General features: G+C 40.2%; 1 protein-coding gene across 7 annotated transcripts in view; it reads left to right on the top strand.

Annotated features, from left to right (window-relative positions):
* The window catches only part of ripor3 (RIPOR family member 3), a 146,361-nt gene that overhangs the window by 129,520 nt on the left and 4,260 nt on the right, over window positions 1-12,581 (top strand). For 6 of the 7 annotated variants that reach the window (XM_033041533.1, XM_033041532.1, XM_033041535.1 and 3 more), the window contains 6 exons: window positions 1,145-1,307; window positions 3,365-3,500; window positions 4,678-4,839; window positions 6,249-6,407; window positions 7,126-7,328; window positions 9,826-9,909. In XM_033041533.1, the coding sequence (XP_032897424.1) occupies window positions 1,145-1,307; window positions 3,365-3,500; window positions 4,678-4,839; window positions 6,249-6,407; window positions 7,126-7,328; window positions 9,826-9,909 (907 nt within the window). Of the gene's footprint in view, window positions 1-1,144; window positions 1,308-3,364; window positions 3,501-4,677; window positions 4,840-6,248; window positions 6,408-7,125; window positions 7,329-9,825; window positions 9,910-12,581 lie in introns of those variants that run through there. The other variant, XR_004415443.1, reaches the window with a different exon arrangement.

Genomic DNA, 12,581 nt, shown 5'->3' with positions numbered 1-12,581 from the left:
GGGAAATAATACCACATAGTTGAAAAGTACAAATGACATTGGGCAATTGTTACTATATAAAGGGGCATCCTAGAACAAGTTTCAGCTAGTGTTATTATCCCAACCAATTTAATGTTTTGCTTAAACTTATCTACTCCCTTTGGGAACCTTAATTATTCTGCTCACCAGTAATCCCTCCAATGACCTAATAATGTTGTCCATGTTTCCTACAGCCCAAGTTTTCAGAATCAAGCCTTAACTTCTTTGCCACCCCAATCCCCTGCCTATTCCCTCCTTATATCAGCTCCCAATCTTTGGCTAACACCACAAGTACCATTCCAGTCTGAACAGGTTCCAAACTCCAGCCATACACATCCTCCTCTATCACTGATCCCATCTCAAGTGAACTGCCTCTCACCACTCAGACCCAATCTATGTCTAAACATCAACTCTTTAGCTTACCAATTTTTGATCTCTGGTCACCCTCTGATCTCCAGTCATATTATTCATCTTCCAGGCTTTGCTCAGGCCTGAGACTGTTAGCTATATCTACTCCTCCCCCTCAAGTCCTCCCCCCTTCCTTCCATCGAGGGGATTTATCGCAGTCGCTACCTTAAAAAGGCTGGCAGTATCATCAAAGACCCACACCATCCTGGCCACACACTCATCTCCCTGCTACCTTCAGGTAGAAGGTACAGGAGCCTGAAGACTGCAACAACCAGGTTCAGGAATAGCTACTTCCCCACAGCCATCAGGCTATTAAACCTGGCTCGGACAAAACTCTGATTATTAATAACCCATTATCTGTTATTTGCGCTTTATCAGTTTATTTATTCATGTGTGTATATATTTAATTTATGGTATATGGACACACTGACCTGTTTTGTAGTAAATGCCTACTATGTTCTGTGTGCTGAAACAAAGCAAGAATTTCATTGTCCTATCAGGGACACATGACAATAAACTCACTTGAACTTGAAGTCCTAGGCCTAGTCATGACTATGCTCATATGATGCGAAGGAAAGTGTGTAAAGGACTGTCCGCAATTAAATTTGCAATGACAGACCTGTGACTAGTATAGTTGTTGATTTGACATATCTTTCAGTGTTGTTATCGATACGATGTGTTGAGTCAATTTATTTTTCTTTTATACTTTATATTACAGAAATGGCACTTACAATAAAAGTAACAGTTTTCAGTATGGTGTGCTTACCAGGAGTGGAGATTTGGGAATGAAAACTGCGGGAAATTTTGCACTGACATCAAAGAATCAGTGTCTTGATAAAATCCTATTAACACACCTACAGGTGTGCAAGAAGCTTCTGCAGGTAGGTGTGGGTAAAATTAATAGTACAGGAAATATCCGCATTACAGATGTTCGAAAATTGAAATGAAAACTTGAAATATAGAATAACATTCACTCGTACGGAATTTGTGTGGAGAAAATAAGTAAATAGGTCATCACAAAATTAATTTATTTTCAATACATTTCTCGTAACCCAGGCACAGGTGACAAAGTTTCATGTTATGTAAAATCACTCTGTGGCCTGTTTTCCCGGAACATTATTTTTCTATGGGTTACCTATAAGTTTTATGTTTTTTCTTCTTCATTGTTTTTCCCATTAACATTTTTTGAGGTAATTGACACTTCACAAAACTTTAATTTATAACACTGAATTTTGTTAAGTGTTCAATCTGTTTTTCTGAATATTGCAGTTTAAATTTAATGTTATTTTCTTGGGCTGATTCCTTTGCGTTTATTTTTTTGCTCATAAACCTGCTCATTTTTAAACTTACTGTTTTACTAACTTTTAAAGTAAAGGAAAATAGATTTATAAAATAATTCTATATAAAATAATCATTGCCCCGCCATCAGTCTGTCTGTTTTTTTATCTTTTTGTTATTTTTAGTGCATCTATAAAGTTTGAGTACATGTTCTCTGGTCTGTTTTATGTGAGGGGAGCAGGAGGGGGTCAGGGGAAACTTTTTTTTTCAATCTCTTACCCTGCCGGAGCTGCGAATGTTTTCCGGATCGTATCTCCAGTCGCTCTGCGGCCTAACATCATGGAGCTGGAGGCTTCCTCGGATTTTGAGGCTCACCGCGGGGCGTGGACCTAACATTGGAGCCGATTCCTTGCCTGGGATCAGTCCTACCGCAGCCTGCGGACTTTACATCGAGAGTTCCAGTGTAGATATTTTCTTCATTGTAGACTGTACTCATTGCCTCACTTCCTCTGTTTAGATTCCACTCTAAAATCTTCCCTTCAATCAAGCTTTTTGTTTCCTTGAACCAATCTCTCCCTTGGCTGGATTTTAAAAATCATATTCCTGAATGAAGTACCATGATTTATTTACGTTAAAAGGCTTTTCTAAATATAATTAGTTCCTGCTGACAATTGGTGGTTGAGAGTCCTATTAATCTGTAAAAATGCCATCCGTGTGTTAGAATGTAATTCCTCCTGTCAGGATAAAGTCAACCAGAGGCAAATGATGCAACAAGAAACATTAGCAGGAAAATGTTGTACTTGTACTGAAAACATGCGGCCTTGCACATGTCACATCTCTGGATGTCCATGGACAGTGTCCTACATGTCATGAGGAGTTTGATTTCATCTGATTTTGGTTAAATTGTTTAAATTGGTCTTTTGCCAGCAAGCAAATGATATTGCAGAGATTTTGTTAGCTGTGCCATTCTCCTTTCTCAAGTTAGGACCAAGAAAACAGGAAATTTAAAAAAAGAGAATGCTCCTTCTGGTGACATTTGGCTTCTGGCTTCTATTTCTGGGTCATACAGTGTCAGCTTTCTTTCCAAGTTTTGTAATGTAACCAGAGCCAGATGTCTGTGAAGCCTATTTCAGCTCATTTGCAGTTGTTATCAGTTATGCTAATAACTATTTGTCTAAATTATCAATGGGTATCAGAGACTGGAACAATGTGGAATCATCTACTGACATATTGCAACATTTCCAGTTTCACCTCAGAGGATAGGTTTGGACAGGTTAAGAAAATAATCTCTTTCTTTTTGCCTTTAGTTTAATGAGACTTTTAGGCTAATGTCACCATGAGCATGATTATATTAAAGACCACTTCATCCACAAAGAACACATGAACACCTTGGGGACATTCATTTTTAAGTAACACACACTTTGATATCTGTTGTGTTATTCCACCTGCAAATTAAACTCTAATAATAATTCCACCTGCATATATTAATCTAAAAGCTTTCAAAGTAGACAAGAAACACTATCCTCTTTACAAAATGTATTTTTCTATTTATATTTTGCCTTTCATAACATTTGGTGGATCTTAAATACATATATTTTTAATGTGATCTTCATGGTACCTTGGTTTTCAAGCCCAGCGAATAATTTTATTTCTGTTTCAGAGATTTCCATCAGTTGATTCTGTTCTGGTCCTTCAGAACTGTATACTGGAGGAGCTTTCACAGCAGATCCTGGTGTTGGACACTCTGGCTCCTTTCTGTTATGAGAAGTCAGCAAATATTAAATCAGTGGAAGAAGGTTTGTAGAAAATAACCATAACCGAGGGCAAGTTTCCATGCTATATCTCTAAAGTAAAGTATTAACTAATTGATTGATTGATTACTTTATCACATTTCACAGTGAAATTCTTTGTTTTGCATACCATACATAAGGTCTGCAAAGAATCGCTACGTACAGGTATAGGGCGACAACAAAGTTACAAAGTATTCATTACAACGCCCAATGGTCCCTCCTTGTTCTTGCCCGAGGGACCAAAGTGGGACCATTGGGCGTTGTAAAGAATACTTTGTAACTTTGTCGTTGCCCTATTCATGGCGATTCTTTGCTTACCTTGCGTATGGTATGCTAAACAAAGAATTTCACTTTGTTCTTGTCCACCCTCTGGCACCCACCGCGGGTCCTCTCTTGGACGGCACTGCGGAGCTCGCTGGGTGCTTCCAACCGCCCACAGTCCCACCCAGCTCTTGGCGGTTGCTTGCGGATCCCTCCTCGCTCTCGCCGTGCGGGTCCTGTTGATGTCCCCGGCGGGTGAGCCGGATCTGCCGAAGGGCTTGTTCCCACTCGCCAGGAACACTTCCAGTTGTGCTGCTTGCCCAGAACATCAACACTGGAATTACTAAAGCCCAAACAAAACAGATACTTAAAATTCATCTCCAAATTAATTACGTATAATTCAGGTGTTTCTTGCAATTGAGGGAGTGCAGCGTAGGTTCACCAGGTTCATTCCCGGGATGGCGGGACTGACATATGATGAAAGAATGGGTGTGTATTCAATGGAATTTAAAAGGATGAGAGTGGATCTTCTGGAAACATATAACATTCTTAAGGGATTGGAAAGGCTAGATGCAGGTTGTTGGAGGAGACCCGAACCAGGGGTCACAGTTTAAGAATAAGGGGTAGGCCATTTAGGACCGAGATGAGGAAAAACTCTTTCACCCAGAGAATTGTGAATCTGTGAAATTCTCTGCCACAGAAGGCAGTTCACTGGATGTTTTTAAGAGTTAGATATAGCTCCTAGGGCTAACAGAGTCAAGGGATATGGGGGAAAAGCATATACGGGGTACTGATGTTGGATGATCAGCCATGATCATATTGAATGGCAGTGCTGGCTCGAAGGGCCGAATGGCCTACTCATGCACCGATTTTTTATATTTCTATGTTTAATGCTAATTGGGTTTTAACTTTCTTATTTCAGTTATTCCAAAATCAAGGAAGAGAAAATCAGTCCTGTCATTTTGGCATAAGTGCACAGAGGGAGAGTGTATTTTACATTTATCAGCTGAACAGTTCCTCATACAGCTAAGAAATTGTTATGTGCAGAAAGTGGCTGCAAAATACCCAGGACAGACAGAGAGAGGTAAGCCACACATGACATATCTGGCTGTTATCTGTGATTGAATTTGCAAAATATACATCTTGTAATTTTAATAATTACGTAAGAAATAGCCGGAGAAGGCCATTCAGTCCTTCAGACTTATTCTGTCATTCAACAGATCATAGCTAATCTCAACACCATTTTTCTGCCTTATCTCTGTACCTTGATTTCACGATCTCATTGCTGTTTTTAAGCACATGACTGAGTTGGATAAGATACATAAACAATATCTGAAACACTGTTCCCATTATTTATGATACATCACTTGGATGAAATAAATAAGGTTTAAATTGGAATTTGTGTGATTATTCAATAACTGAACTTTGAATCGATGTTTTACAATGACTGATATTTAGCTATAAAATGATTGGAATTCTGAATGTGTATATATAGGTAAAAGTGAAACTGCCCTCTCTTGCTCAGCAATGGCTAACTTGACGTGGATTTGGTGAAACTATTCTCCTCAGGACAATGAGGAGACAAGGGCAGAGTGCAGCAATTGCAAACTTGGATGTATTTTTGTGTAATTCTTTTGACTCAAGAAACAATTGTGTTGAAATGTGCGAGATTTAACCTTTTACAGCTCTTGTGGTTTACGGTAAAAGCTGAAAAATATAAAATCCACCATCATATCACCAATGACAGAGAATTTTAAAATTAGTGAGACTGAGTAGGTGTTATGTTTAAGAAAGAATTGCAGATGCTGGACAAAAGGTAGACAAAAATGCTGGAGAAACTCAGCGGGTGAGGCAGCATCTACGGAGCAAAGGAATAAGTGACATTGTTAGGGCCAAGTCAAACCACATTGAGGATAATTGCGAGGCTGTTTTTGAAAGGTATACCAATGACATAAGAAATAGGTTTGTTTTATTTTCCTGAGGTGTCTCTGTCATGAATGTAGTCAACCAACAGAAACACAGAAGTTTGAAGCTGTAGTACTCTTTAAAAACACATTAACCAGAGACTTAACCTTGTTCTACTCTCAGTAACTGGGAGAACCAAGCCAGGAATATGTCCACATTCAAAATTGGTGTTGCATGACAAGATTATATATCATTAAAATAAAATAACTTAGGTTTCCAGTCATTCTGATGAATTAAACAAATGCAAACTCACCCACCATTCAGAAATGATCATTTTGCTGGATCATTGATTAATTTTATTTTTTTATTCAGTAGTGTTCAGACTCAACTGATTGTCCAGTATTATAGGGAGGGAAGGAATCGTCACAGTACAGGCCATATTTAACATTTGCATTTCCTTCTCCCATCAGTAGCTTTAGGAGGACAGATTCTACATTAATATTGTCTAATATGGTCAAAAGAATTATGTAACACTCTATTAAAAGGTTTTAAGACATTTAATGGTAATTGCTCTCATGTTTTTGCAAGTATTCAGAACACTTCTGCACCAGATTATCAGCTGTTGTGAATTACTGCCTTGTCCCAATGTCTCAGAGGAATTGGTGACAGTTTTCCAGTTTTTCAACTACATTCAGAAGTACAATATCACTCAGCTCGGAACCCATTTGACCAGTCTAGCGAAGGAAGGTAAGTGAAAACGCTATCTCCATGGACTGGAACTTGACTGTGTGACTGTTACAGTAATTAAATATTTATGAACAAATGCATGTGCAAAGTCTAAAATGATCACTCACCCCTTTTGATATAAACAAACAGCCTGATGAAGACCATAGGCAGCTGGAGCAAGAGAGTATAAATAGAGTATGTGTTTTTGAACCACAACAGATACAGTAGCACTTGGCAGATAGACACAAAAAGCTGGAGTAAAGGGGCTGTCCCACTTGGGCATTATTTGCGCGTCATTTACGCGACATAATTTACGTGTGACGCGCACATGCCGTGCATTATGCGCGCATGGCGTGTGGTGAGACGTGGTGGCGTAGGCAGTGACGCATGGTCGCGCGCAGCACCCCAGGATTTTGGAATTCACAAAATCTTCACGCGCCACCTGTGTGACGCGCAAATGACGCCCAAGTGGAACAGGCCCTTAACTCAGTGGGACAGGCAGCATCTCGAGAGAAGGAATTGGTGACCTTTCGGGTCGAGACCCTTCTTCAGACCTTGGGCCAAGTTCTAAATTCATTAACAAGTTTTGATAGATTGAGACAGAAGTTTAAACACACCCACAGTTAAATATAACAGCATATAAACCTTGGTCTAATGTTAACAAATGTTATCATATTATTTGATACTTTTATAGGCCATGATCCTTGCAATCCCATTTGATGATTCTTTATACTTTTAGTGTTTCTACCTGAAGCATTGCATTCTACATACAAGGTGAAGGCACTGAAAAAGTTAAAAGAAAAGCTTGTGTCGGAACTGCAACCACTGCATCAAACGTTACAGTCCATCAGTGTGCTTCAGTTGGATGAGAATCCCAAAGTTGCTCAGACTGCAATCTCCTTTCTCAGGAGTGCTTCAGCAAACAACGTATTTAGAACAAAGGTACGTATTATCGTCCTCATTCTCTGAATAAACAAATTAAAAAACTTATTTTATGTTGTATCCATCTTCTTGTGAATGTTGTTACATTAAGTAAAGTAGCAAATCATGAATAGCATTAACAGTTGATCAGTAGCATGTTTATGCCTACTCATAATGTGTAATCATTGTAATATATTAGCCTCCACATGAAATAGAACTATTCCCTCAATGTTGAAATAAAGCAGGTAAAAAATTAAACCAGCAATATGCAAAATAAAAATAAATTTTGCAAAGATAATGACTAAATAAGCAAAATGCTTTAATGAGATATATCAGTAATGAGATACGATATGAGAGACTGTACCAAGATACGGTGAAGCAGGATAACAAAAATGACAATATTAATATTTAGTCACATCTCTCATTAAAGTGTAACAATGTTTAAAGAGAAACTGTAGTTTTCAATGTCCGTAGAACTTATGGGCCAGATTCTACTGAAATAGTGAAAGTAATTGAACAAAACAGGAAGGGGATTGAGAACCTCGTAACCGGGTGTCAACACGACAACATTGACTTCAGGAAACGAAGCAGTGTACATTGATGGCGTCGAAGTAGGTCTTCAAGCACTTAGGAATAAATATCAGTAGTAATTTGTCCTGGACCAGCCACATCAAAGTTATGGCCAAGAAATCACCAATGCCTATATTTCCTTAGAAGGCTTAGGAAGTTTGGCATGTCCCCATCAACCTTCACCAACCTTGACAGACGCACCGCAGAAAGCATTTCAGCGGGATCAATCTTGGCATGGTTTGGGAACAACTCCATCCTACGCCGCAAGAAACTACAGATTCATGGACTTAGCCCAGACCATTGTGCAAACTAACCTTCCTTCTATTGACTCCATCTACACTTCACGCTGCCTTGGCAAGGCCACCCACATAATCAAGAACCAGTCTCACCCTGGTCACTCCCTCTTCTGCCTTCTCATAACAGGCTCTCTCAGGTACAGTTGTACAAAGGAACTGCAGATGCTGGTTTAAACCGAAGATAGACACAAATTGCTGGAGTAACTCAGCAGGACAGGCAGCATAACTGGATAGAAGGAATGGGTGGTGTATCGGGTTGAGACTCTTCTTCCATGGGTGGAAGAAGGGTCTTAACCCGAAACATCACCCATTCCTCCTCTCCAGAGATGTTACCTGTCCTGCTGAGTTACTCCAGCATTTTGTGTCTATCTTAGGCAAGAGGTACAGATGTTTGAAAACACATACCTCCAGATTCAGGGACAGTTTCTGCAACTGAACCATCCTCTCACCAGCTAGAGTATGGTCCTGAGCTCCAATCTACCTAGTTTGAGACCCTTGAACTATTTTTAATCAGACTTTATCAGAGTTTATCTCGCACCAAATGTTGTACCCTTTATCCTTTATCTGTGTACTATGGATGGCTTGATGATAATCATGTACAGCCTTTTCTTTAACTGGATAGCACGAAACACAAAAAAAAGAATTTTATTAAACTAAAATTTTCATTAAACTAAACTAAAATGTACCTAGTTAACCATGGAGGTTAGCAAGTAACTAATAGTGAATAGCCACAGGATGCTAGTTTTGCTAGTCATTTGACAGCTTTCTGAAAAAGCCTTCCCAAATTTTTCATCATGTTACTGTTTTTTCACATGTATTTTTCACACTCCATTCATTGAAGAAAGTTATGTCCAAGTACACTTTTGATGATGCTATTGATAGTGAAAGCCCATCAATCACTTCTGCCCATAATTGTAAACAAACAGCTATGTGTATGCCAGTCCCATTTGTTTTATGATGTTGTAGAGGCAACAAACGTTGTGAATAAACGGTTTCTTTATTCAGGCATTATAGGTTAGATATACATGCACGTTTAGTCCTCTAACACAAAAGTAATTGTTGCTGCTGCGAGGCTGTTGCCTCGTGGGCTCGAGCTGAGCTCCTGCTGAGGTGGCAGGACACTCACGCAAAGAGAGAAGAAGAGGAAGACAGAGGGAAGGTTAACCCGGGGTTCGTTATATACATCCCTATACCCCGTGACAACTCGTTCCCGCAAATTCCCAGTCACGTGACCCTACTCCCGACTGCCGATGGTTCGCATAGCAAGTGGCCTAACCACCGGGTGCTGCCACAATGTTAAAATTACTACATTTTTGTAGATGCAGGGGGACAACTATGATGAATATGTGGTTATGGATGAGTGCACGTACAAAATCAAATCTTCACACATTAAGAATGCATTTATTTGTTCACCTCTCCAAAGGTGGATTGGAATATTCCTTTTGAATTAACTATTCATTTGCTACACCCTTTCTAACTAAATATTAACCTGTTTTCACTCTTTCATTGTTCTGATGAAGGGTGTTGCACCCAAAATGTTAAGTCGATTCCTCCAACAATAATCCTTAAATATCAGAGTGCATTTTGTATTGTGGATTCAATATCGTTAACCTAATTGTAATTTTGATGTTTTTTAACTGTACATTTCTCAGGCTTTGGCCTACTACACAGAAAGTTTGCAAGAAAAAGACGTGCAACACCAAAGAGCTGCCTGCGTGGCACTTAAACAGCTGAAGGTAAATTAGGGTTTTATGGAATTTCATGCTGCTATGAATAGCGCTAAAATCTCTGCCAATTCACAAAACTAGGTGAGCTTGTGGGTTCAGAGGAGGACACAAAGCCTGCAAAGGAATATGAATAGATTAAGTGAATGAACAAAAAGTAAAATGGAAGTTATCCCCTTTGGAAAATTGAAAAGGAAATATATTATTTAAACTAAGAGACTATAAAATGTTGTGGTATGAAGAGATCTGGGAAACCTTGCAGATGAAATACAAGAAGTGAGGCGTTGCAAGTAATTTGGAAAGCAAATGAAACATTGTCTATGTTGCAAGATATGGAGTGCAAATGTAGATAAATGTTCATGCAAATTTACAAGGTGCTTCTGAAACTGGCCTTTGAGTAGTGTGTACAGCTGTGGCCTGCTTATGGATTGGAAACAACACAGCGGGTTCACCAAGTTGATTTGCGATGAAGCAGTTGACAAGAAGTTTAGCAGGTACACAAAAATGCTGGAGAAACTCAGCGGGTGCAGCAGCGGGAAGTTTAGCAGGTTGGGTCTATACTCATTGGAATGTAGAAGAACGTGTAGCTGTGGTGGAGCGCTGCTGTGACCCGACACCCGGAGATTCGGAAGCTCCTACCGCAGGTCTGTGGACAGTAATACCGGGAGCCCGCGGGTCCCTGGTGGGTGACCGCTTTTCGGGGCTTCCACAACGGCGACTTCACCCGCCCGAGTTGCGGGGTTGAAGATTACCTGGAGCGGGGCCTACATCACCGCCCCGCGCGGCTTGGAATGGCCGCGGGACTTTGTGAGCGCCTGCCGGGGCTCCAACACCAAGACCCGGTGCGTGGCCTTGCATCACCTGGCGTGGCTTTAATGGCTGCGGGACATTTAACATCGCCCGCCGGGGGCTTTGACTCTGTCTTTGACTCTGACATGGGGGGGGGGAGAGGGGAGTGCAGGGGAGAGATATGTTTTTTTTTTTTTGCCTTCCTTCACAGCGAGGAGAAGATGCGCTGTGAAGGATGCTTGTGTAAATTGTGTTGGGTCTTGGGTCTTTTTTGTTTTGTATGTATGGCTGCAGAAACGGCATTTCGTTTGGACCTCAACGGGGTCCAAATGACAAATAAATGTATTGTATAAATGTATTGTATTGTATTGAGAGGTGATCTTATTGATGTAAAGATCTGAAGGTGATTGACAGGATGAAAGCTAAGAGGATGGTCCCTTTGTGGGAGTAACTGGAATAACTGGAAGAGGGGGGTTACCCATTTCAGACAGAGTCGAGATGTAGCGTTTTTTTCTCAGGGTTGCGAATCTTTGAAATTCTACCTTGGAGAGCTGTGGGGCCAGTCATTGAATATATTCAAGGAGAGACTGCCCTTTAAACTTGAAGAGATTTGTGGGATATGGGGAAGCACTGCCTCAAGGGATGAACAGAACCACTCATGCTCCTGTTTCTCATATTTTTGCTCCAATGTTTTAATGCAAAAAGTATTACACCCTTTTCAGATAAAGTTTCAAAACATCATTTGTTTTGTCCTTGATCTTTGCTGAATCTAATATGCTCAGCCATTTCTGGATTTTTGCAGATTGAATCAAATTGATTGAGCCTGCATTCTGTTATAATGGGGACCTCGAGGAGGCAACTGTTCTGGTTGGACCTGTATATTGTTGAGGATCTGGAAGCTGATGGGAATTACACCTCTCTTGATGAAGTTGTTTAATTAGTCATTGTTATTCATCATTTATACATAACAGGACTGCTGAGCTTAAATCTGATCTGCTGATTTTGGTCCTGGTGATCTTTCTCTCTCTTTAGCATGATGCATCTGTTGTTTAGATCATAGAACAGTACATACAGGCTATGCACCTTTGGGCCACGATGTCTACTTAGACTAATCATGTGAACTATTTCTCTCCATTCTCCTGCATATTCATGTCTATCTAAAGGCATTCATAAATGGCTATGTCATATCTGCTTCCACCACCACTGGCAGTATGTTCCAGGCACCGATGACTCGGTGTAAAATAGCTTGCCCTGCACATCTCCTTAAATCTCCCACTCCCTCACACAATATAGCTATGTCCTCTAGTCTTTGACATTTCCATCATGAGAAAAAATATTCTGACTATCTATTGCCTCCTGTAACTTTGTTAACTTCTATTGGGTCTCCCCTTAGCCTCCAATGCAAGTTTGTCCAACTTCTCGTTATAGCTAATACACTCTAATCCAAGCACACATCCTGGTAAACCTGTTCATAATCCTCGCCAAAGCCTGGACATCATTTATGTAATGGGGTGACCACAACTGCACACAATATTCCAAATGCGGCCTCACCAAAGTTGTATAAAGCTGCAACATGACTCTTAACTCAATGCCCTGACCAATGAGGGCACGCATATCATTTGCCGTCTTAACGTGTTATTTTCAGGGACCATAAATGTTTAACCTTTTTGCAGGATTGTGTTCAGCTTTACCGGGCTCTATTTAGATGCTGTCTCTGGTATAATTTGATATACATTGAACCAGTGTGGTTCTCTGGCTTAATAGTAATGACAAGAGTGAGGGCAATGCTGGGGTGTAATGTTATGGATTGTGATAGGATATGTTTCTGCTGGTATGTGCGAAGCCAGTGTTGTCGTGTCTGCACAAACAATTATGGGGACATACAGTATGTTTGC

This window comes from Amblyraja radiata, chromosome 23 (genome assembly GCF_010909765.2).
Source record: "Amblyraja radiata isolate CabotCenter1 chromosome 23, sAmbRad1.1.pri, whole genome shotgun sequence".
Classification (NCBI taxonomy): Eukaryota; Metazoa; Chordata; class Chondrichthyes; order Rajiformes; family Rajidae; genus Amblyraja; species Amblyraja radiata.
This window is presented reverse-complemented; position numbering and strand designations above follow the sequence as displayed.